This window comes from Candoia aspera, chromosome 4 (assembly GCF_035149785.1).
Source record: "Candoia aspera isolate rCanAsp1 chromosome 4, rCanAsp1.hap2, whole genome shotgun sequence".
NCBI lineage: Eukaryota > Metazoa > Chordata > Lepidosauria > Squamata > Boidae > Candoia > Candoia aspera.
Genome location: NC_086156.1, coordinates 71,386,778 through 71,412,177, shown reverse-complemented (window position 1 = coordinate 71,412,177; position 25,400 = coordinate 71,386,778). Strand labels below are relative to the sequence as shown.

The window sequence follows — 25,400 nt, the reverse complement described above, 5'->3', positions numbered from 1 at the left end:
CTACCGGATTCACGGTAGCCCCTCCCGCATGGTCACCGACCACGGGACACAGTTCACTTCTCACTTTTGGAAGGCATTTTTGAAGCTTGTGGGCACCAAGCAGGCATTGTCCACTGCGTCGCATCCGGAGACTGACGGATCTACGGAGGCTCTTAATTCAACCCTGGAGCAATTTTTGAGGGCATTTGTCAACTATCAGCAGGATAATTGGGTTGATCTGCTACCTTTTGCTGAGGTGGCTTATAACAACGCCGTCCATCAGAGCACAGGGCACACCCCTTTTCATGTTGTTTTTGGACGGGATTTTGTTCCCATTCCTGAGTTGCCTCAACCCCCCACACAGCCCTGCTCCGCTTCTGATTGGGCTGCTCAACTGGCTGATTCGTGGCCAGTGATTCGGCAGGCGTTGACTGATGCCCAATCTGTCTATAAACTGCACGCTGATAAGCGGCGAGTCCTTCAACCTGCTTTTAAAGTTGGTGATAAGGTCTCGAAAAAGTTAGCTCCTAAGTTTGTTGGTCCTTTTCCCATTGTGGGAGTTGTGAACCCTGTCACGTTTAAACTGGATTTGCCACACAATCTGAAACATTTACATCCTGTTTTTCATTGCAGCTTACTCAAGCCTGTCAACCACTCAGATCATTGGCATCCACAACCCCCACCTCCTGCTCCGATCATGATTGACAGACAGCAACATTTTGAGGTGAAGGAGGTCCTTGATTCTCGCCGACTACTTGGCACCCTGCAGTACCTTATTCATTGGAAACACTTTCCCCACCCTGAGTGGGTGTCTGCCCGTGATGTACAATCTCCTCTTTTAGTTTGACACTTTCATCTATCTTATCCTCTGAAACCTGCTCCTTAGTGTTGGGGGGGGGGCGGCATGTCATGTTCACCGTTCCAATGTTGCCGGTACATTGTAATGTTTCGCATGTCATTTGGCTGATGCGTGTTTCGTCTGGGAGGGGAGGAGGATTCCATCTCATGGGATTGTTATATGTTAGTAGCTGGATTGGAATGTGTTTGGGTTATCTCGTGTGTTCAAGGTTCCTTTCCCAGGACATCAGCAGAAACGGTTACCAGCACCTGGGGGGGGGGGAGTTTGCAATGGCAGGGCGAGGGGAGGGATTACATTTGAGCTGAGGGTTTTTAGTTTGTATTTGGTGCGCTTTTGCTCATTCTCAGCTTTCTCTGTATTTGCATACTATTCTTTAATAAATCAGATATCATTAAGTTCCTGCTTGTGAGTCTGTCTATTAGAGTAGGCAATCATTACATCTACAACTTGATTTGCCATTCTTCTACAGAGGGATTTATTTGTACTTTCCAGCAAGAAACATTGGATATTCTTGCACCAATTACCATATATAAGGCTAATTCAATATACTTTGTGGGGATGTAATGTTTAGTAATATTTAATAAAAACATGGCAGGTTGAAAAGGTAATTCAACTTTTAGAATTTGTGTCATTGTCTTATAAATCATTTTCCAAATTTTTTAAGCTTTACGACATTGCCACAAAATATAGAAGAATGATTCAACTTGATTTTAACATTTCCACCAAGTTTTAAAAAATGTACTGTCAATTTTAGTAATCAGTACTAGAGTAATATACGATCAGCAAAACATCTTATACCACTTTCCTCTAAATATAATGTTCATCATAAATTTAATATCTGTCTTCCACTGAAACTCCTACTGCTGCATATCAATTATTCTGTTTAAATTCTGCATCCATTTAATCATACAATCTTTAACTTGATCAGTTTTGAGTCATTTTTAACTATCAACTTATAAATAAGGCCCAGCAAATCCTCTGAATTTTAAGATACAAGATGTTCAAATTTAGTCAAATCTCTGCTTGTTTTTGTAATTTTTTAAAACCATTTTACTTAATTGAAGATACACTATTGAAACTAATCAGGTGGTCCTGTCCATTCTGAATAGTCTCAAAATATTTCATCTCCTTCTTATTAATAATTAGATCTTGCTGTCTGTATGATTTGTTGTCTCTTCATTGGACAAATTTCTTTGCACATTCTTCATAAAAATGAAGCAAGAGATGATAAATCCATAACTAAGCAAGAGGTGATAAATCTGGACTGATTCTTTTCCAAAACTTTAATATGCCTCTTACTATTGAATGATCTCTTACAAGTTGTGTGTTTCTATTTGTATCATTTCATCTGGAAGTCCTGTACCGTCAGTAGAAGAAATCCAACCATAAAATGATATAATCCAGTCTGTAATCCAAGTTAAACAGCTATTTTGATAGCTTGAAGTTTGGTACAGCCTGGCCACCTCATTCTTTCAAATCCTGTAATATCTTAAATTTAATCCTCAGTTTTGTATTCAATCATATGAAGTTTGTTTCTTGTCTCTGCCAGTCATTTAATACTTTATTTTCAATTTTTATTGGAATCATTTCTGTCATGAGTTCTGATGGTGAGCGGGGGGGGGGGGGCTATCCAGTGGGGAAAATGCATGCATAATAGCGAGAATTTGAGCTCTCATTCAAAGAGACACAGAACAGACCCGCCTTGACTTTTGGGGTTTATCTGTATGGGTTTTCTCACGCTTCTTCAGTTTGTTAGGATTTTCTGTCTAATGTACCAGTAATAAAACACTAGAGACCTATTCCTCGTCTTAGTGTGGTTTCTGCTTGCTAGGAGAATTTCAAAGAGAAAAGGGAGCCTTAACTGCAGCCTAATTTTATTTATCTATTTGTTTTCTATCCCATCTTTATTTTTTATAAATAACTCAAGGAAGCAAGCATACCTAATTCTCCTTCCTCCTCCTATTTTCCCCACAACAACAACCCTGTGAGGTGAGTTGGGCTGAGAGAGAGTGACTGGCCCAAGGTCACCCAGCTGGCTTTTGTGCCTAAGGTGGGACTAGAATTCCCAGTCTCCTGGTTTCTAGCCCGATGCCTTAACCACTAGACCAAACTGACAATTCTGCCTAACCAAGACAGTGTTAACTTTCTCCATCATTAAAGCATCTGCCATTATATTTTTCCAGTTCTGTAAATAATTATTTTTAATTAGGTCTTACTATTTTTTTGTCAAGAAAATCCCCAGGTATTTACCCCTTTATTATTAAGTCCCATTATTTGCTGCAAAAATTGCTTTTCTTCTTCAGCCTGTCAACATTTTCTTCTTCCATGTCAACATTTGGATATTATCCTTGTTGGAGTCAGGATGTCCTTGATATCCTGACTCCAAACTATACTACTCCGTATGTTCCATGATCAATTCTAAAGAGTCCTTTGGCTGAATAACATTATCAGTGTATAGTTTCAGTTTATGTACTTCATTTGCTAATTTAATTCCTGAAACTTTATTTTCTTGATGTATCTTCTTTGCCAATAGCAAAGGAAGGAAAGAGGGAACAACCTTGTCTTGTTCCATTCATTATAGTACAGCCTTCTGATAGAAAACCATGTACTATTATCTTGGTTTCTTGTTCTTTATAAATACTGTATCCATGTAAGAAAGTCTGAACTAGAATTCATCTTCAAAGTTGTATGCCTGAAGGGCCATTCCAAATTGTCAAAAAGTTTTTCTGCAATGCTTCTCTGTACAAAGATTCTAAAACCGTTTGGAATTTAATTTCCAGGTCTTTCACTGCTCCCTCAGTCCCAGATTCCCAGATTGCTGTACTGTATACCATCTAAGACCTGGAAAAAATATTTCAAATCAATTTTATGGAGTACAGGCAGCCTATTGTGAATATAGCAAACAGCTTCAGATCAAAGCTACTCACCCTTCCATGGTGGCACCCAGTGTCAGAAGAAGAGCTTCTTGACCTTAATTTCAAATGTGAAATCTGGTAAGGCTCCCGGCCAGGATAATATACCCATTGAACTCCTTAAACAAAACCTAGATTGGTGGGGCCCTATTTACTGTAATAGATAGTTCTGGTCTAATCCCCTTTGGCTGGAATAGGGCTATAATAATTCCCCTATATAAGAAGGAGAAAATGGAAGACTCTGTCAATTATAGACCAATTAGTTTGTTATCAGTCCTGGGGAAACTCTATGCCAGACATTTAAATGAAAAATTTGTTGGCATTTCTTTGTTTTTGCACAGACCAAGCCATTAGGTTACCATGGTAATTGAGTACTTTCTTAAGTATCGGCAGGGTGAAGAGGTCGAATTTAATTGTCCTCAGTTTTGGAGTTAATAGCTGCATTGCCTGGGGGAGGAACTTGCCTGGACTTGTTTTAGTTTTCACTTTTGTAGCCTCTCTTCCCAGTCCTCTCTGAGCGTGTGTGAATGCACAGCTTGAAAATATGTTTTTGTGCTTTCTGTAAATATATTTATTTTTATAGAAATGCCTGGTGTGTGATCTTTTTCTGATCTCTCGGGCCAAACGCTTTCCAGCACTTTGACAGTGACGACTCTTAAGAGCTGCTGAGCAGAATCTTGCTACCTGTGCTGTAACTGTAGTCACTCAATGAGGAGCAGAATCTGGAGATATTCGGCGTCAGAACAGCACAGCAGCTCTTAAGAGTTGTCGCTGTCAGAGTGCTGGAAAGCGTTTAGCCCGAGAGATCAGAAAAAAATCACACACCAGGCATTTCTATAAAAATAAATATATTTACAGAAAGCACAAAAACATATTTTCAAGCTGTGCATTCACACGCACTCAGAGAGGACTGGGAAGAGAGGCTGTGCTGGAAAGCTACAAAAGTGAAACTAAACAGTCCAGGCAGGTTCCTCTCCCAGGCAATGCAGCTTTTAACACCCAAACTGAGGACAATTAAGTTTGACCTCTTCACCCTGCCGATACTTAAGAAAGTACTCAATTACCATGGTAACCTAGTGGCTTGGTCCTTGCAAAAAACAAAGAAATGCCAACAGTCGCAACTTAGTGAAAAACTTATTCTAGATATTTTATTTTTTTTTGTATATATAACTATGTACTGAAAAGTTTTAGATAGTAACACTTAATTTTAACAGTTAATAATTCATAATTATAGGATGTTCCAATTTTCAGAGTACTAATATGCTGCTGTACAGGCTGCGCTTTTGATTTTATACATACATGATAATTACCCTGTTTAACTAATTTTCGAAAGGCAAAACTGAAATACTTTGGCCACATAATGAGAAGACAGGACACCCTGGAGAAGATGCTGATGCTAGGAAGAGTGGAAGGCAAAAGGAAGAGGGGCCGACCAAGGGCAAGATGGATGGATGATATTCTAGAGGTGACGGACTCGTCCCTGGGGGAGCTGGGGGTGTTGACAGCCGACAGGAAGCTCTGGCGTAGGCTGGTCCATGAAGTCACCAAGAGTCGGAAGTGACTAAACGAATAAACAACAACAACAACTAATTTTCGACATGGATTGCATTTCTTTTGCTTAGCTGAGAATTTTTATCGGACACGTGTGATGTATTTTACTTGTACTGGTCTATGACTATAATTAAAGGTTATCTACCTTATCTCAGATTATACCTAATAAGAACAGCTGTGGTTTCGTTTCAAATTTAATGCTGCAGCGGCCAGGAAGCACCAGCAAGCATTTGTTTGCCCAGCTCCCTCTGCTGCCTCGTTTTCAAACCCAGCTTCTGCAAATGTTTCCTCCATGTGGTGAGCTGCGCTCTCTTTTCCAAGGTGCTATGAGGAGAACAGGTGGGGCAGCTGCGGCTTCCAGGGGTGGCTGTGGCTTCACGTTGCGCTATGGCTCAGGGGCTTCTTGCAGTTCCAGAGCCACATGGTTCTGGGGCTGCTTGTCACCCTGCAAGGCAGGGTGCAGAGTGGCCAAAGAGCAGATATTGCTGGAGGGGGGGGAGCGGGGAATTGGAGGCAGTCCCTTACCTTGCTGAGGCTCGGGGCTGGGAGGGCCCAAGCCCAGAATGGCTTGGATTAGGATGGGTGCTCAGCTAACAACCAGTAAAATTTGCTTAATGATGGCAAGAGAAATTGCCGGGATTGCAGTCGCTAAGCAATGTGGTTACATGACATCTTGCTTTACGACTGCATTGCTTAGCAACAGAAATTCCAGTCCCAATTGTGGTCGCAAGTTGAGGACTACCTGCATACCATTTATAAAACATTTTGTACCAATTTTCCTTTTAAGCTGTAAGTTGGTGTAAGGTTTATAGATTTAGTCCATAATTCTTCTCGTATTATAACTGCCATACAGGTTTTTGTTTGTTCTGTCTCTGTATCATATATAAGCAAGAGTTTATATGTATACGCCCTAAAAGGTGTTGCTGATTTTGTATGGAAGTTTCAAATTCTGGGTTTTTTTCCTAAATATCCCTCCTTCCTTTTTGAGATCTAGTTTTATCCTTCCAGCTATTTGTAAATACATCAACCATGGTATATCCCAGCCTTCACTAAATAGTTTTTGCTTTGTTTTTAATTTGCACATAGACTCTGAGTGAACCATATCTGCATATGTAATTACATTTTTCTTTCTGTAATTATTTTCAACATGAAAAACGTTTGAGGGAGAAATTACAACACATCATGTAGTAAATACAACCACTTAAAGTATGTCTTTTAAGGGGGTCTGAATGCTTACAAATATTGCAAATCAGCAAATATACAAAAATGGGGGAGTCAGAAATCAATAGTTTTTCTATTGTTATTATTACTACTACTGCTACTACTACTTTTTCTTTTTTTTCCTTCTTTTTAGGTATTTTAATTTTTGTTAAATTTCCTTCATTTACCTCTTATTTCCTTTTATCAATATATAAACACACACACACACTAAGCAACAATACAAAGGAGATCTTAATATTAGGCAATTAGTTCAAGACTGAAACTATTATTATATAACTAATACTCTGGTGTGAATTGCAGCAGTTCTTTTTTATGTTAACTTTGCGTGAATAGTCAAATAATCTTACATCTGTAATACTGATATCCTAAACTGCAATTAATACTGATAGAATTTTACTTTTCTCTTTTATCTTCAATATGTTTAGCTTTCCAAATACTAGAATGTTTGTAATTTTAATTATATTACATGAATACTACTGCTTTGAAATCTGCATTGAAATAATCTATCTAGGTTTATAACATGACAGTAAGAGGAAAAGAAAATGTTTAAATGTTATTGTTCATACAGTCAACTGTGCCTATCCAGAACATCTTACTGATGTCAAATAAACTGAATTCCTCAAAATCATCTATTGAATTCCTGCTAAAAAGGAAGAGAAGGAGAAAAGCTGCAATTTCCATAGAACCAACAGCTGCTATACAATAAATCAACTTCTCTCCAAATGGTTGATTTATTTTTAAAATTGGGTTTCTTTTGTGTTCAGTGTCACTTATCTTTTATGTGTATTATTCCACAAACATTGCTACACTTCATTTTTAAAGTTTTATTCCTGTATACAGTATATACATATATTTTTGATGCAAATAACAAATATAGTATATACAACATATATTATTAACATTAACAATATCCAGTTAATATAACCAAACTTTATGGAATATTAAGCCTTAGTTATATACAATTAATATGTTATTTTTGTCTGAGTTATATTTATATATTACAGGTACCAAATACTTAGCTGAGAGCCAGACTCCAAACAACCAGACTTCTGTTAGTGCTGCAGTTGATTTGCCAAGACAATCCTTTATTAGCTCTGAAATTCAGATATAGCCATGCTGATGGGCTAAGATCAAAGTTATGGTCCAACCCACCTGGAAACCACCCGGCTTTGAAAACTAAGCTAGAATGAAGACAATTTCACTCATGTCTTTAAAGCTGCCAGTTCTTCTCCCAACCATCCCTATGAAAATCTATTAGAAAGTGTAGATTTCCAATGTAATCATTATTAGATTTTTATTATCTAATAATATTTATATTTATATTTATTATTGTATGTATATGTGTGTGTGTGTATAAATAAACTCAAGGTGGCAAACATACCTAATACTCCTCCTATTTTCCCCACAACAACAACCCTGTGAGGTGGGTTGGGCTGAGAGAGAGTGACTGGCCCAAAGTCACCCAGCTGGCTTTCATGCCTAAGGGAGGCCTAGAACTCAGTCTCCTGGTTTCTAGGCCGGCATCTTAACCGCTACGCCAAACTGGCTCTTTAATTTCTTTAATTAATTAATTAATTAATTTTAACTTAATAAATAAAATAATTTATTTTAATTTAAATATTTAATTAATTACATATTTATTTATTTATTTAAAATAACAGAAGAAGCACGAAAACCTGGGGCTCAATTTGTTTTTTTATCAAACATTTGCCGGAGGATTATTCTAATTCCCTAATTATATTAAGGTTGATACAGTGTTTCAGCAGAAGCAAATCAGTCTACCTTATCATGCAGCAACAACTTTGAGAACAATATATATCCAGATCAGAGAGATCTAAATCATATTGAAGAAGCAACTATAAATTCCTTTCCTCTACAATGAAATATAATATAACATTGTTTATAGAAGCAATTTTAATGTTCTTAATTGATTGCTGTACTCAATATCTTTTTCAATTGTTTCTTTGGTTCATTAACAAATTGACAATTTAAGACCTAAGACAACTGGGAAGGTAAACTTTATCACTGCCACTCATCAGACTGTCCAGACCATAGGTGGATATTTGGTTCAATTGTCAGGATGTCAGTTTAGCCATTCATCTCAGCTACTCAAGAGGAAGATCCAGGATATGTCCCAGGGTGAGATCAACAGTCAGTTGTTACTACTGGCTTCTGGAAATGCAACTGCAAAAAAGAAGTATAAATTTATAGTCTAATGTGCCTTCAAGACAAAGGATGGCATTAGGATATTAACTCTTAAAATAATATGCAGCCTAAATGAATTAACGTGTAACCAGTAGTCTGGTCAGAGGTTCTGAAATTTTCTATTCCCAGGCAGCAATAGAGGAACGGATCCTTGCTGCTCAGGAGGTCTGCTTGAAAGGTGGGGTCTAAGTGCTATCAGGTGAATCAGAAAAATGCCATACACTAGATCGGTGTTTTGCAACCTTGGCAACTTCAAGACATGTGGACTTCAACTGGCTGGGGAATTCTGGCTGAGGAATTCTGGGAGTTGAAGTCCACGTGTCTTAAAGTTGCCAAGGTTTAGAAGCACTCAATTAGACTGTGGCTTTCTCTGTGCCATCCACTACAACCCCAGGATCTCTTTCCTGATCTGCAGCACAACTCAGACCTCTCAGCATACACACAAAGGAAGGATTTTTTTATATTACTATAAGTGACAAAACATGAAATGAATATAAAGAGCTTCCAGAGATGAGCCTGCTCATCCACTTCAGGGAGATTCTTTGGGAGCTCTTCCAAACTGTGTTGTTAACAGTCACACCTGCTCTTGTTACCCTCCCAAGTGGGCTACTGCAATGTGCTGTCTATGAGACCACCCAGAAACTGCAAATAGCACAAAGTCCAATGGCCTGCATGTTAACCAAACTACTGTGCCTTGTAGTGTCATATAACAGCAATATTGCACAAGCTGCATCAATTGGTGGTTTGTTTCTGGATGCAGTTCAAGGGGCTAGTGATCCCCTTTAAAGTCCTACATGGCTTGGGACCTGGCTACCTTCACAACCACCTGCTCCAACCAGAATGTGCCCACCCAAGCCAGGCCTATGGAGAGTCCCTGCCCTGTGCATGGAGTCTTGGAAGTGAGCATTCTCTGCAGGAGCCCCCAGCTGTGGATGCTCTTCCACCAGATATAAGAACTGCCTCCTCGTTCTTACTATTCAGAAAAAATCTTTTAAAATGGGGCTTTTTAGATCTGCATCTGCATAAGGCAAGTATGAGAAATGCACCTGAATTGAGATGAATCTGGTTGTTTGATGTTACCATATATGATGGCATATGTTGTGGTTATACTTAATTTTCATTGGTTGTATTTATTATTACTTTTGTTGCTATAGAACTTTGATACATTTTATTGTATCGTATTATAGGTATTCTACATTATACTTTAAGCCACTTAGAGTCACATGACTGAAGTGGCATAAAAGCAATTGTAATAAATAAATTTCCATTTTACGTTTTGCCATATTTTTTAATGAAATTTTTATTAAGTTCAAGACAAAAATAAAAACTACAAAAAAGCAAAAAACTACAAAAGAAGAACTAAAATAGTGTGAAACACAAGAAAAAAGAATTTTAAAGATTACATAGAAAGGTGACTTCTAACTTTCAACAGCAAGAATATACAGCAATTTCTATAATCAATCCCTTACTCTATATCAAACCAAGATCACATTATTTCTATAAATCCTTCCATTAGTACATATACAAATCATGAATACACTTGCTACTTCCCCTTATAAAAAGAATACACACACACACACAAACACACAGAGTATATATACAGATATATATTGTATATATTTCTAGAACAACTTTCCTCCCCCTTAAAACAACATCCATTTAATTATTTCCTTTCTACAACTATTCTCTATATTTCTATCCACTATAATAAAAATCAAATTATAAAAACATAAATTGCCTGCTTTTATAATTAGTAATACTACAACAATCTTAACCCCATTAAACCTAAAAACCAAGCAATTATTATATCTTATAGATACCTTATGAACCTTACAAATCAAACAAACCTTTAAAAAAAGATGCATTAAATCTTAATCCAAGCCATTAAAAAGAAATAAAATTGTAATCACCTCATAATCAATCCAATTACACATTACATGAATTCCTACCCTGCTTCGAAATAAACCAGATTATTTGCATACCTCCCAATTAAACCCAAGGCATTTTTCTTGCAAAAATCAAACAGCCCAACTGCCCCCCTTAAAAATTCAGACTTCTCAGCAAAAAAACCTCCCACAAAGCAGATTCTCTTCTCTCCCATAACATTTCCTCAGAAAGTCATAACAATCGCTTAGAAAAACAGCTTTAATCTGCAACTCAAACTTTCACTTTAACCCCTTCAGCACCAAAATATAGTCCTTGTCTGGCATTACTTCAGCCTACATTTGCCATCTTGAATAATTTGGTATCAACTGCAGGTTGATCACTTCAGCTACTCATCCCTGAAGACAGATCATTTATGAACAATTTTAAAAGAGCGAGTCTGAATAGAGATCCTTGAAGGACCCCCACTTCTAATCAAAATCTTTTTAAAGTTCCAGTATACCAGAGGACTTCATTTAGATGCTCATTCACCAGTTTCAGCCTTAACTAATTCATCTCTGAGAAACTAAATTCTATTCCTCCCAGCCAGCGTGTTTTATGATCATACAGACTATGGTGCCCTTAGACAGTTATGTATTTTCTGTTTCATGTGAAGAGAAATCTAGCTGTACATACCTGCACTGAAGTATCTACTGAGTCAAGTGATAGGTTTAACATTTTATTTCTGTCTTGATGTTCTAAAGAAAAACAATCCACAGCATTAGGATGATCATGATATGCCCCCTGCCCTCCATCTCCAGTCTTTCTAGGAACAAAATGGCAGACTTTTAGTCTAAGCTTGGAGAAAAAATCCAGACCCTCAGACAGCAATCTTCTACTCTGCCTGTGCTTGCCACAGATGCCATCTTGCTCATGGCAGAAGGAATACTTACTATCCCAGGAGGAGACTGATGCTTTATTCATAATGTTCAGACCCCCTGAAGGTATCCACTCTTCATCTGTATCCTGTCCATACCAGATGTCAGCATCAACAGACCAGCTGCAAGAACAAACACAGATCAATGTAAACAACCTAAGGTAGAACTTATTCTCATGATACAAATGATTCTCTTCACTACTGACCTGCAGGTGACCAAATATTTTCTTTTCTAATAATGGTAGCCTTTCACCTGTTAGGGCAATTCTGCATTGCAGCCCCTGACTGATTCTCTCCCATGCTGCTCCCAGCTGTTTCTTAAGCCAGCTTCAGAAATTTTGCACTATAGAGGGTTGGCAACAGGGTTGGGCTGCTGCCCAGTCCGGACAATGGCCACTGCAAGACCTGAGTGGGTTTCCCTGCTGCTTACCGTTCTCATCCTTGCAAAGATGGCAAGCCTCACTGGGCTGGCCTCTGTATGGGCCAGTCTACCAGTGCCTGCATTTTCCTTTTAGGGATTGTTCCCTCCTTACTAGTCCCTGTACTTTTCCTTTGCTTTCCCAGATGTTTGCACACATGGATGCCTTCCTACACACACAGCTTTCCCACATTTCCCCCTTGGACACTAAAGCAGACCACTTGGTTTTCTTTTTTCCCTTTATTGTATCATCACTGCTCTGCTTTACAGAAACAAAGGACCATGTTATAACCAGCCTGGGCAGAAATTGAAAGGGTGGCTACTGGGAGAGGTAAGGGTTTTATTTTATTTATTTATGTATCATATTTTTATCACCGCCCATCTCCCACACACAGGGGACCCTGGGTGGTTATTCGGGTTGCAAGGAACCTGAATTTCTTGGGTTGATACTAATTCATTGATTCAATGGGCCATTGTTTTATTAACTGAAAGATTATTTTAAAATGTGAAGAACATTGCAGCCTGGCAATCCAGGGCTAAATGGCTGCACAGGATAGCAACCAGATGTTGGAAGGGAGGGGACACGTCAGGCACTGCAGCCAGTCAGAGCTGGGGCTACTACTAGAATGGAACAGTGTCTGGGAGATGTCTCTGAATGACATAATATGGCTCAGGTCAGAAAGCTGGAAAACATGGGCAGGGGTTGCATCTGCAATGAGCTGGAGTGGGAAGAAGATGCCATCATCTATTGCTGCATTCAGGAAGCAACAGACGGGGCATACTAGTAATACGCCAAACAGAATGTATAGATCTGCTCTTAAATAACCAGGAATAACAATTTCTTCTATAAGAGTTTCTGGGTCTTCTCACATTTATGCATCCTTCTCAATCAGATGGTACAAGGATCTATGTTCTCCTTGGTTATTTTGGACTAGTAGACTTCCTAGGTTTCATACCTGTTCCAAGACTTCTTCTGCTTGGCTCTGATAAGAAACACAATCAGGATGATACTGATCACAAGGAGCACAGTCAGTGCAAGACCAAGGCCCAGAGCACTCTTCTGGATCCTTAACTGGCAGTAGCTATCCAGGTACCAGAACATGTCCAAATTATTGCAACTATGAGAAAGAGAAAGGAATTGATAAAGAAAGCTCTCCCTCTTTTATTTTTTTATTTTACAATATTTGTATGCCACCCATTTCAGAAGATTCTGCATAGCTCCCAATAGTAAAACTTCATTGAAAAATCATAAAATTAAATAATGAAACATAATTAAATATATTAAACATGAAAACATAAAAACATAAAAACCAAATACTTTAATACCAATAGGCGTCAAACCAAAACTATCAGGAACTGTATAGATGTCACATTCCTGTAACCTATCTTCTGGTATCTGATGAAAGAGGATGGTCTTCACCTGGTTTTAGAACATTAGTAAGGAGGGAGCCAGCCTAACTTCTTAGAATAGAAAAAGAGAATTCCAGAGTTGGGATAGCTATGGAAAAATCTTCCTGCTGTGCTGTCAGCATCCAAACCATCTGGGGAGATCAAGTCACAGGCATACATTTCCAAAGGGAGTGCATAGATTGGGAAGATTCTGCTTGGAGGAAGCAGTCTTGTAGAAACTGAGGAACAAAACCATAAACAGCTTTATAGGCACCAACTAGCATTTTGAATTGTACACAGAAATATACTGGGGATCAAAGCCACGTTTGCAACATGTGCATGATTCTGCTGAAATAACTTGGATTTATCAGAAAACACATCAAAGATCAGGAACAACTGAAAAACCATTGGGCTGAACACTTTTCCAACCTGCTCAATAGGCCGTCCACAGTTGATCCTGATGTCTTACAGCACACTCCTCAGCAGCCAGTTTTGGATGACATAGACTGCCACTCTCTACTGATGAGATCAAGAAAGTGATCTCACAGATGAATTCAAATAAAGCACCAGGGCAGGATGGCATTCCTGCTGAGATCTACAAAGCACTAGACCCAAATGCCTTACAGGCATTCCAAGACATCCTGGAAGACATCTGGTTCACAAAGGAAATGCCTGATGACTTCTGCAATGTCCTCATTGTGGCTCTCTATACAAACAAGGGAAGCAAATCAGACTGCAGAAATTACAGGGGTATCTCACTGTTGCCATCGCAGGCAATATTTTTGCCCACATTCTCCTCAACACACTTGTCACTGTCTCAGAAACAAACCTCCCAGAGGCACAGTGTGGCTTTTGTCCAGTACAGAGTACTGCAGACATGGTATTTGCCATAAGGCAAGTCCAGGAGAAGTGCATCAAGCAGAACAAGCCTCTTTACTCTGTCTTAATTGACCTGACAAAGGCATTTGACTCTGTAAACAGGGAGGCTCTCTGGATCATCCTGAGATGTTACGGATGCCCCAGGAAATTTGTGAAGTTGGTTCAGCTGCTCCACAACAGAATGACAGGATAGGTCCTTTACACTGGCGATACATCAGCTACGTTTGCCATTTCCAATGGGGTGAAGTAGGGCTCTGTACTAGTCCCAGTCCTGTTCAATCTGTTCTTTGCTTGCATGCTGTCACGTGCTGTCCAGGGTTTGAAGGAGGGAATGTACATCAGATACTGATTGGACGGCTCTCTCTTTGACCTTTGCTACTTGAACACATGGACCAAGTGCCTTCATACAGTCATTCAAGAAATCCTCTTTGCTGATGACTGTGTGCTCTTGGGCACAAAGACAGTGATCTCACAAATTTTCAGATGCTGCTATGCTGTTTGGCCTGACTATCAGCCTGAACAAGACTGAAGTACTTTATCAGCCCATGCCAAATGCCAGCCCCATAGAACCAAAAATCACTGTTCGACAATACCCAGCTGATAAATATAAACAGTCTCAAATAATTGGGAAGTATCATCTTGAGCAATGGATCTTTGGACAAGAAAATTGATTCCAAGATCTGCCAGCCAGGTTCTGGGGCAGCTGCATACCAGAGGGCTCAATCAACACAACATCTGTATCTCCACAAAGCCAAAAGTCTACAGAGCTGTGGTTATCCCTTCTCTCCTATATGGATGTGAGTCATGAATTCTGTACTGATGACACATCAAACAACTGGAGATATTTCACATCCATGCTCTCCGCTCCATTCTTGGCATTCCTTGGCAAGACTGTCTCTCCAACCTGGAAGTCTTGCCAATGACCCACTGCATTGGTCTTGCCAATGCAGAGTCCACCAGCATTGAGTCCCTGATCATCAAAGCACAGATGCAGTGGGGGGGACATGTCATCAGAATGGATGACCACCATATGCCCCACCAGTTGCTCTATGCTGAACTGGAGACTGGAAAGAGACCTCAAGGTTGTCCACCTAAGCGCTACAAATACGCTGTGAAGGAAACCCTACACCACTGTGACATCCAGCCAAAGGAATTAGAAGCTGCGGCTGCTGACAGAACCTGCTAGCAAGCCCTGCACTGTGAAGCCTCCACCAGGTTTGAAGACTGGCGCTGACAAAAACTGATGGAAAACTGTGAGTGGCATCACAGAATAACACCCACAGTTATTGTAACAATGGACTTCCAATCCCCCCATGGTGCTAGACTCTGTGCTTCCAGACTGGGACTGCAGAGCCACCTCCATGTTCACAGATTAACTCTACAACAGCAATTCGAAGGACTACCTATATCAGAAAACATTCCACTGCATTTTGGACCAGTTCTTTTTTCTAAATAGTCTCCAAAGACAGCCCCAAGTAAAGGGCATTGCTATAATCCAGGTATGAGTGTTTGAGAAACAACATTTGGTACACAAACTTCACATGTTGTTTTTGCAGGAGCTGTGAGGCAGATCTTTTCATCTGTCATCCCCCAAGAGAGTCTGAGTTGCCCTAAACAATGTCACTGAACGACACTCTGCTGATGCACTATGATCAGAGAAGTAGTGACACCATCCTTCTTGCACAGTGGAAGCAGAACTCAAGGTTCATACCCGTCTTTGGTCATGTGGGTTCTTAATTTTATGTCTTCAGTGCTCTAAGAATCTCTTGTGTTGAACCATGAAATGTCCCTGAGTCTGCATACAGGGAGATGCCTTTTGGGAGCAATTTCCTCCCACACTCTCACCAAATCCTTCTTACAGAACTCAGAGAGTCATCATGGAAATATCTGCATGGTTATTGGGAAATTTTCCAAGTTTTTGTTGGAAACCCATAGATCCTTGGGGAGACCATTCTAATGGATCCTCCCTTGCTGCAGCAGTTGGTTGTGGTGGTGAGCTTCCATGTAATCAGAAAGTAATCTGTGCATGACAAAGACTGACAGAAATTTTCTCCATATGTGGATCATAAAACAAGGTAAAAAGCAGAGCAACCTTGTGGCTTCCTGTACGAGTCCCATGATTGTCATGACAACCATGAAATTCTGAGCAACTCCTACCTTAGCCCCCAACGCATGGAGACTGAAATCCCCCAGGATCATAAAGTGCCAAATACTTGCATAGATCAGAGGAAGACAACATTTCAAAATTTTCTTGAGGCTATCTCATTTTAAAATGCAGGGAATTTCATGATTTCATGACTCACTCATTCCTAAAGTATTGCAGTCCCCCAAATCCCTCTAGCTTTGTAGACTTTATGGTGGATTCAGTAGTCCAAAAGAGCTCCTTTCGGACATCAACCAAACTATACGGGGATACTAACTCCCCCTTTTCATTGTACACATTCTGGCACTCCAAATAAGTCATTTTGCCTGCTTTTCTTATTTTCTTCATTTTTCATAGAATTTTACAGGTTTAATATAATTTTTGATAACAACCATGTTAATAACAGCTTTTGTATGAAGTTTAAGGAAAATGTGGGATTGTGCAGGCAGAAAATTTCAGGAAGGTGGGAGAACGCCCCTATTATAACTAGCAGCTATTTCAAGTTTTAAGTAGTTGGTGGGCTGATGAACCTAGATCTAGGGACTCCTCTGATACTCCTACTCCCTCTGTCTACTTACTTGCACTGAGGGCCAATTTCAGAGACATGACAAACTCCACTGAAGCAGTTCATGGAACCTTGAGTGCCCTTGACACATCTCGAGATACAGCGCAGAGTACCTCCTGTTATCTGGGGATAATAGTAGTCTGCATAACTTGGATCACTAATATTTCTGCAATTTTCTGGAAAAGAAAAAGAGGTACTCATCATCTAATGAAATATGGACAATACATACAGGACAAATGAAAGAATTGTACTGCACCAATCTATGATCTGATGACAGAAATTCAGCAAGTTTTCTGAAACTTAGCAAGATAATCCTGTTCCCTCACCAACTGCCCCATGTACAATGCAAAACCAGTTTTGAAAAATATCCTCCTATGGTAGGAAAGAAAAGATATCTGAGCAAGAGTGAGTGGTCATTAGGATGGAACTGCATCTTCACAGACAGAGAATCAAGATGATTGTAAGAACTGAAACAAGCAAATGCAGAAGCTGGAAGAAATTACAAGTAGAGCTCAGCAAACAAGTATTAAAATGCAAATATAAATACAAAGACTGGAGATTTATTTTTTTCTATCTTTCCTGGTTTCTTCCTCATGGACCCCCAACTACAGTATAAATATGCCCTAACAACAGCTTTTTTACTTTTTGTTGTTATTCTATTTATATTGTAATATTTACTCACAGCCATTTTGGGTTTTAGAAAAAGACAAGCTTACTAACTCAATATTTTCTCCCTTCTGATTCCTCTACCTTGAATTTCCCACTCTGCTTTTCCATTATTATTCAAATACATCCTCAACATTACTGGATTCTTCCCCCAATTTTTAAGAAATACTTAACAGATTGTCCTTCAGATGGAGCACAGCTAAGATTGATCTTTACTATAGCTGGCTATAACTCAATAAGGACTGTGAATCATTTTGTCTAGCACTATCCTTACTTCTGCTAATAGTGAAATCACCTGACTATTAAAGTCCATCAAGATCTCCCCTCTGCCATTGCTTCTATAATTTCCTCTCCTTTGTTTGCACTCTCCTGGTGAATTTAAGGCTTACAGGAGATAGATTGAAAACTTGCATCAAAATGCTATAGAAAGAAGGAAGGGTGTAACAAGGCAAGCGACTTCTCTCAATTCTGGAATTTTAAAATAAAGGCCCCATTGCTTTTGCCCTGTATGCATGTGCTGCAAATGTTCTTAATAATATCTTTGTGATAGTGCCTTTTCTTCATCCCCAGCCCATTGCCAAGGCAGGTTAAACTTGTCCTTAGCTGTTCCAGTTTTAAAACCGTGTTTTCCCTCTTCTCCTAGCAGTTTTGCCATGGGTAGCATATGACACGCTCCACCAACAAGGTGGCTGCTGAGATGCCCCCTCCCCTCTGGGGCTGAGAACCGCCTCCATGTTATTTCGGCTTGGGCTGCAAGAGAGACAAACCCCTGGCTTCCTCAGAGGAATCTGCCTGCAGGATGCCTCACTGGCACTTTCCAAAGTTGATAAGGGGCTTCTTAGAAAGGTGGGCGTAGCATCCTTGAATAGAGTGCTGAACCGATGTTTCCAAACATACCTGCTGCTCTCTTGAGAGACAGCAAGTTTTTTCTGCTGCACAGAAAGTCAACTGAAATTGGAAGAGAAAGCCAAATTCAGCCTGCTTTGTGTTGCCGCTGCTTTTGTCACCCTTGGATGCGTTAGGAATTTTCTGCAGCTTTTGGCAACAAAGAGTTTCACGTAGGCACCCTTTTTACTGTTTTTATTATTGTGGTGGAGGAGGTATTACATCAAGAAGACTCATTGGGAGCTCTGTGCCCCATGCCTCTACTACAGACCTGAGACCAATTTGGAACACAGGCTTAGGGCTCTTTCAGAACAGCACTAAAACCATGTTCAGAAATAGCATGGTTGAGCGGCTATGGACACAAAGTACTTGCACACCTATGATCTGTTAGTAGGACAATTCAATAAATGGTTAGCCTTCCACCCCAAAGCACCTGCCTACGTTCTCCCAGCCCCAGCCATACTCCTCTTTAGGAAGAATGACTGAGGGTTATTTTCCTGTCAGGAGGTAAAACTTGATGGGAGGTGAAATGAAGCCAGGGAATCCATCAATCACTTTCCTTAACTTGTCCTACATTTAACAAAAATGACAGCACCATAGGCAGGCCTCACAACTCTGTCAGTGTTGGGACTGGCAATTTAAGCACATACATTTTTCTGCTGGCTCAAGGATTTAAACTGGATGTCTAGTTGCTGGCCAGAGAAGAGCATAAATGACAACATCTGTTAGCGTGACCAACACAGCTTCTTCTGTACTTTCTCCTCCTGCCATTGCCTCACTGCTGATGCTACAAGTGGACATATAGGAGCTGAAGGAAATTGATTGATTACTTCTATATACTACCAAATCTTCCAGGGATTTGGTCTGGCGTGCTAGAAGTTCCTCGTGACTGAATTATGGGACTGATACTACAAGTTGACATAAAGGAATTTGATAAGATTGATTGACTGGATTGATTGATTGCATATGTATATTGCCAAATCTTCTAGGGACTTTCATTTATGTATGAAAAGCCAATGGTTCAAACATCCATGGTACTAACAAGCAATTACACATTTAAAATATGGATGGAAAATTAAGTAATTTAAAAATGTAAAACATACTCCTGATAATCTTGACAGAGCTATATCATTATCTCCCCATCTGTTTACTGGAACTTACCTTCTGGTGAAAAAAGTGTAGTTGTGTTAATAATTGAATTAGGTAAAGGAGTAAAGCACAGTTCTGGATCTGGAAGAAATCAATATAGTTGTATTCATTAACTTGTTTCCTCTGAGATTCTTGTACACTCAAAACATTCTGATATTAAATAGGTCTTTTTAACTCCCAAATGAAAATCATCCTTTTGAAGCAGTCTGGGATAGAATAAATCATCAACTGGGATGTCCACAATTCATCAGGGTCTAAATTTAAAATTTAAGTAGGATAATTCAACAGAACTAGAAAAGATCAGCAAACCTAGATTTCAGGATCAGGCCAAATCTAAACATACTGAATGTTATAAAAAGAGAAATATTTTGAATTTTGTAGAAATTCTTTAAAAGACAACCCAGGATACTACCAACACAATTAGTATAAACCTTGTTTATTCAAAAACTCAGTTTTGATTCTACAAGTTCTACAATTCTCAGAAGGCAACGTTCACATACAAAGCATCTTCCCTGCCCCAGCAGCAGTGGGCCCAAGCCCCACCAAAGGCTCCCTTACCCTCCTGTCTCCTGTTCCTGCATAGCCTCCCATACTCACTGCCCCTTCCCCTCAGAAGGAAAGGGAACCATAATACCACAAACCTGAAGAACGTGAGTCAAAGCTGCATTTTGAGCCCTACATCCTCTGCCTTTTCCCCTGAGAAACATTGAGCAAAATAATCCTTGTTTCCTGACCCACATACACAACACCGGTTTTGAAAAAACCCTGACTGGGGGCAAATAGGAAAAGGGATATATTGCTGCCATCTAGTGCAGCCCAGATACAGCAGCCTAGCTTTACCCCGGATAATCAAGTTTTGGGGCAAGCGGGAAGCCATCCACTTGCTTGTGCCTGCAAAAGAAAGATGGCTGCCTCTCCTAACTTCCCTTATTTCTGACCCTGGAAATGTCTATAGACAGGAAAATATGAGAACTCCTAGCTGGCTTGAACTGAATATGGTGCTACCGCCCTGAGGAATGTTCTTAATTAAGCTTACATAGGTAGATCTCCCACCTGATTTATGATTTATCTCCCACCTCCCAAAATACAAATATCAGTATTCGTAGCTTTCTATCTCTATCAAAACTACAAACTCCGACTACAAAGACTCTTGGCTAAAAGAAGAAATAGCCCAGGAATCTTGCTTATTTCTCAGTCAAGGGAAACCATACCCAGGTGGAAGAGTTTCACCCGGCCAGCCCATACCTGAAAACTTGGGACAGTCCCCATAGGTATCGATGTCTTTCAAAGACTGATTCACTGCCACTGTAATATGCTCTGCCTGCTTCGGGATCATTACCAAAGTGTTTGGCATTAGGACTTGGGAGATGACTTTATGCACCGCAATAACGCTCCCGTTCCTAAGAGAACAATGAAGGAAGAGCAACCACCATTTTATTGCTTGATAAAGGTATGATGAAGGCTGTGATAGCCCCACCCCTTTCCCCCATCAGACTCAGGATAAACTAGATGGCCCTATTCCTTTCCACTCCATTTAATTCCCACAAGAGGGAGACCGAGCTTAGGTTGCAAATTGTATACTGATTCAAAGTTCCCCTGGAAGCTTCATGACTGAGTGGGATTTTAACCTGGGCCTTAGTCCAAGTCTAACTGCTTTAACTCTCAAGATCAGTATTGTTGGTGCTTCTGTTGGAGAACCATTTCATCCTCTTCAGATGTTTCTGGGAGCACATGATGACTGAAAGTATGGATAAGATGTAAAATGGCCCAATCTTCAAATTCTCCGTGCACACCTAGTCCCTTCCCTGCTCGTGCCCCGGTCTATCCATATTGAAAAAAAGGAATCTGAAGGGGGGTTACCTAAACTGTAAAGGAGGATCCACAATGGGAGAACAAGTTCTATTTATATTCAGGTGAACAGAGGACATGGGACTGAGGCTGGCATGAATGAATGAGACAAATTCACTTGATGGCTCATCATTCCCAACCCTAAGACATGAATATAACCCTGTGGGGCATTATATGGCATCTCAAGCTAGTCTCTTTCTTGGACACCCACCTCATTCGTAAGATTTCCACATTCTGGTATCCAGGGACAGCACCATAAATAACCCGCATCTACAACGTAGAAAAAAAATACAAAATGTCTTCATAAACAAGGCAAAACCATGCCAGGAAAGAAAATTTATTTAGGAGCAAACCACATAAAGCATTTAATATGTGGTCTACAGCTATGTCTTCTCTAATTTCTCCAGCTGCAGAAAGCTGACAGTCCAAGAAGTGAGATTCTGATGGGGAAGAAGACACATTCTTGATAAGAATCCAGAGTGCTGGCCTTGATTAAGGAAGAGTACAAGGTACACTACATTTAAACGGACTCCGAGCGACATCAAACAAACGTAGTCTATATCCTTGATCCAGTGAATCTTACCTGCTCTCTAAACTGAGCCTGAATTTTCTGAGAATAGTCAGAGCTTAAGTCTTCCAGCGATTTGTTGTAGTCTCTGTTAGTAATCTTCACCCGGGCTTCAACAATAATGGTCACAGATACTAAAAGACAGGAAAAGAGACTTTCACATGAGCCTCAAAAAAACACTTCCCAGCAAAGAAATTCTAAAATGTGGCAGGCAAGAGGTGAATGGGTTGGCATTCTCCAACATTTCAAGTGCCTAAATCCAAAGATCCCCTGTGTGGCTTGAAAGTTCATTTTTGATTTATTGGTAAAAGGGAAGAGTGTATGACCAATCAGGTATCTTTGAGGCAGTTCCCAGGTCCAACTTCCATGATTCTCCTTAGATGAAGAAACTTTATTCAGCACAGAACAGGCAGTATCTGCTCACCTATTCACAAGGCCTCTGTAGCCCTGTGAGAAAAAAACGCTCCAAATTCGTCTTTTCTATGTTGGAGCTGGTGAACATATAGGCTTCTGTGAATCATCATTCCAAGATAGGTGGGACTGGGAACAGGGAGTAGGTTATTTTCCTACCATGTTCCTGGTCTACCTGCATTACAAAGGGGTTGTATTAGTCACACTTTCTGACCCAGCTTCCCTCCAAATACATTGGAGCAGAACTCTCCTTATTCTGGTATGATGGGAGGTATAATCCAAGATATCTGGAAGGCAATCAGTTTGAGAAAATTGTACTAGGCTGTCACCTGGAAAGTAGGATTGTGCTTTCCCTAATAATACTTACATTGTCTGACAGGTATCTCATCCACAGCAAACTCACACTTGGGCCCATAGAATAAATCCTCATTACAGTTGCATTTGATCCCATCATAGGTTCCACCATTGTAGCAGAGCTCTGGAAGAGAGAAGCCCCCACATAACAGATCTAATTTGGAAAGTATGATCCATTCTTATAAGATAACAATGTAAGCAGAAGCATAATTCTATATCACAGAGTGACATGTATAAAAATAAACTATCTAGCATAAATAAAGTGAGATCAAACATATTCACGTGACACCAAATCACAACTGCTCTTCAACTCTTTCAGTCTCTAAATTGACATCAGCTGACAGGAAGGATGGGGAGGCTGATCAATTTTTCAAGCAATGAAGTGGAAAATGTAGTCAATTCAATTAGGAATTTTTTATTTTTAAAAAATTCTTGCCGCTTGCCTTTTCCATTAGAAAAACTTTCTCTTCATCATTTTTTCAAGGTCTGATAAGTGTTGATGCTCTGAATCAGTACTGACAATCCCTCCTTAAGATGCTCACATTGCAAAGAAATGATTCAAAGAAGCACAGTGATCTCAATCATTAACAGTTGCCTCCAGAAGAAGATTGGAGAGGGAGTTCTGCATAACAGGCCTCCTTCCAGGTTTTAGCCAAAATTTGATAAAACAAGATGAAGCAATTCTTCTGTGAACGTGGAGTAATCTACACAAGCCCATTAATGTTCAGTGCTGTCATGTTGTTCTAGAACCTGGGCACAAGGAAGACATTTCCCAAGGAAGGTGTCCATCCTCCCATCCCAGCAGAACAGGAGGGAGATTCCTGCGACCCTTCAAATGTTGCTGAATGGCCACTCTCAGCTGCCCAGGCAATATGCCCAATAGTATGAAATGCGGGGAGTGGTTGCTATATTGGGAGGCCCACAAATATCATCCCCGCAATAGAAATGCTAAGCCTCGGAGTGAGAATAACCTCATAGCCTTAGACTGCAGTCCCAGGACCACTTAGAAGGGAGTGTGTATATGTTAGGGTGTCATTTTGGATAGATATGTAGTGCATACTAGCTCATCCCACTCACACTCAATTGGCCCTAAATCTTACCCATTTCCTAAAATTCAGAAGCTTCACACTGTTCTTCAGACCGAAGGTCACCATAATCTGATCACAGGAATAGATGGAAAAGTTCTCGTGACTTTTGCACTGGTAAAAAGAAGATGGAGCAAATATATGGACCAAATCAAAACTGCTGCTCACCTGTTGTGGTAGTTCTGAAAGTGCTCTTTGCAGTAGTAGTTCTGGTAGTGGTACTTCTGCTAGTGCTCTTGGAAATAGTAGTTCTGGCAGTCGTGAAAGCTGTGCTGGTAGTGACGTCAATGACAGTGGAGCTGTGTGTGGGTGTACAGGTATCTGAAGGGGAGGTCAACGTTGTCCTAGTGGTGACTTCAGTTAACATGCTACTGGTTTCCACTGAGGGGCTTTGTGTTCCCTGGGAAGGTGCCCTTGTGGGAGCTGGAGTTGTAGTCATCTGGCTTCCTATGGTGCTGCCAGCTCCCGAGGGACCAATAGGCGTAGTTCCCTCACCGGTAGTGCCGGTATCTGCAGTGGTATTCTGTGTTTCCAATGGAGGAGAAGTTGTGAAAGCTGTGTTGGTAGTGGCGTCAGTGACGGTGGAGCTGCTATATGTTGGGGGGCTCAGGGTTTGATCTGTAAGAGGATTCATGGAAGCTGTACTTAGAGTGACACCACTCATGGTGCTGCCAGGGGGTGTTGGAGGGCTGTGTGTTTCACCTGAGGTACTCCCTGTGGTGCTTCGTGTGATTGGGGAGTCTTGTGCTTCCTCTGAGGGAGTACTTGCTTGTACTGTGTTTCTAGTAACATCACCCACTGTGGTATTTTCATGTGCTGGGGGGCTGTGTGTCTCAGTGGAGAGGGTACTTGCAGATGGTGTGGTTGCAGTGGCATCATTCATGGTGGTATTATCCTGTGAGGGAGGGGTCTGTGTTACAACCGAAGGAGAACTTGTAAAAGCTGAGGCTGCACTCCCATCGCTCACTGCTGTGCTGAGCATTGTAGTAAAGCTCTGTGTTCCCCCAGGGATGGTACTTGAAGAGAGGATGTCTGTAGTCACATCACTCGCCCTGGTACTCGTCTGCATCAAGGTGCTGTGTGTGGCTGTACGGGTATCTGCTTCTTCTGAAGGGGAGGTCAACGCTGTCCTGGTGGTGACTTCAGTAAACGTGCTACTGGTTTCCACTGAGGGGCTTTGTGTTTCCTGGGAAGGTGCCCTTGTGGGAGCTGGAGTTGTAGTGATCTGGCTTCCTATGGTGCTGCCAGCTCCCGAGGGACCAATAGGCGTAGTTCCCTCACCGGTAGTGCCGGTATCTGCAGTGGTATTCTGTGTTTCCAATGGAGGAGAAGTTGTGAAAGCTGTGTTGGTAGTGGCGTCAGTGACGGTGGAGCTGCTATATGTTGGGGGGCTCAGGGTTTGATCTGTAAGAGGATTCATGGAAGCTGTACTTAGAGTGACACCACTCATGGTGCTGCCAGGGGGTGTTGAAGAGCTGTGTGTTTCACCTGAGGTACTCCCTGCGGTGCTTTG

The 25,400-nt window shown here is 40.6% G+C and overlaps 1 protein-coding gene and 1 long non-coding RNA gene across 3 annotated transcripts in view; both read right to left on the bottom strand.

Annotated features, from left to right (window-relative positions):
* LOC134495204 (mucin-3A-like) overlaps positions 1–21,728 on the bottom strand; it is a 97,184-nt gene extending 75,456 nt beyond the window's left edge. Inside the window, exons 1-8 of one of the 2 annotated variants that reach the window (XM_063300446.1) lie at positions 21,681–21,728; positions 20,867–21,021; positions 19,634–19,702; positions 16,935–17,097; positions 12,902–13,063; positions 11,544–11,650; positions 11,287–11,348; positions 8,419–8,706 (exon numbers count right to left, since the gene is read on the bottom strand). In XM_063300446.1, the coding sequence (XP_063156516.1) occupies positions 8,668–8,706; positions 11,287–11,348; positions 11,544–11,650; positions 12,902–13,063; positions 16,935–17,097; positions 19,634–19,702; positions 20,867–21,021; positions 21,681–21,685 (762 nt within the window). In that variant the 5' untranslated portion in view covers positions 21,686–21,728 and the 3' untranslated portion in view covers positions 8,419–8,667. Of the gene's footprint in view, positions 1–8,418; positions 8,707–11,286; positions 11,349–11,543; positions 11,651–12,901; positions 13,064–16,934; positions 17,098–19,633; positions 19,703–20,866; positions 21,022–21,680 lie in introns of those variants that run through there. The other variant, XM_063300444.1, reaches the window with a different exon arrangement.
* On the bottom strand, positions 21,724–24,145 carry LOC134495206 (uncharacterized). Its single transcript, XR_010067793.1, has 4 exons — positions 24,056–24,145; positions 22,816–22,926; positions 22,053–22,171; positions 21,724–21,739 (listed from the first exon to the last, which is right to left on the bottom strand). It is a non-coding gene; the product is annotated as an uncharacterized LOC134495206 (long non-coding RNA).
* Between the last annotated feature and the right edge of the window lie 1,255 nt (positions 24,146–25,400).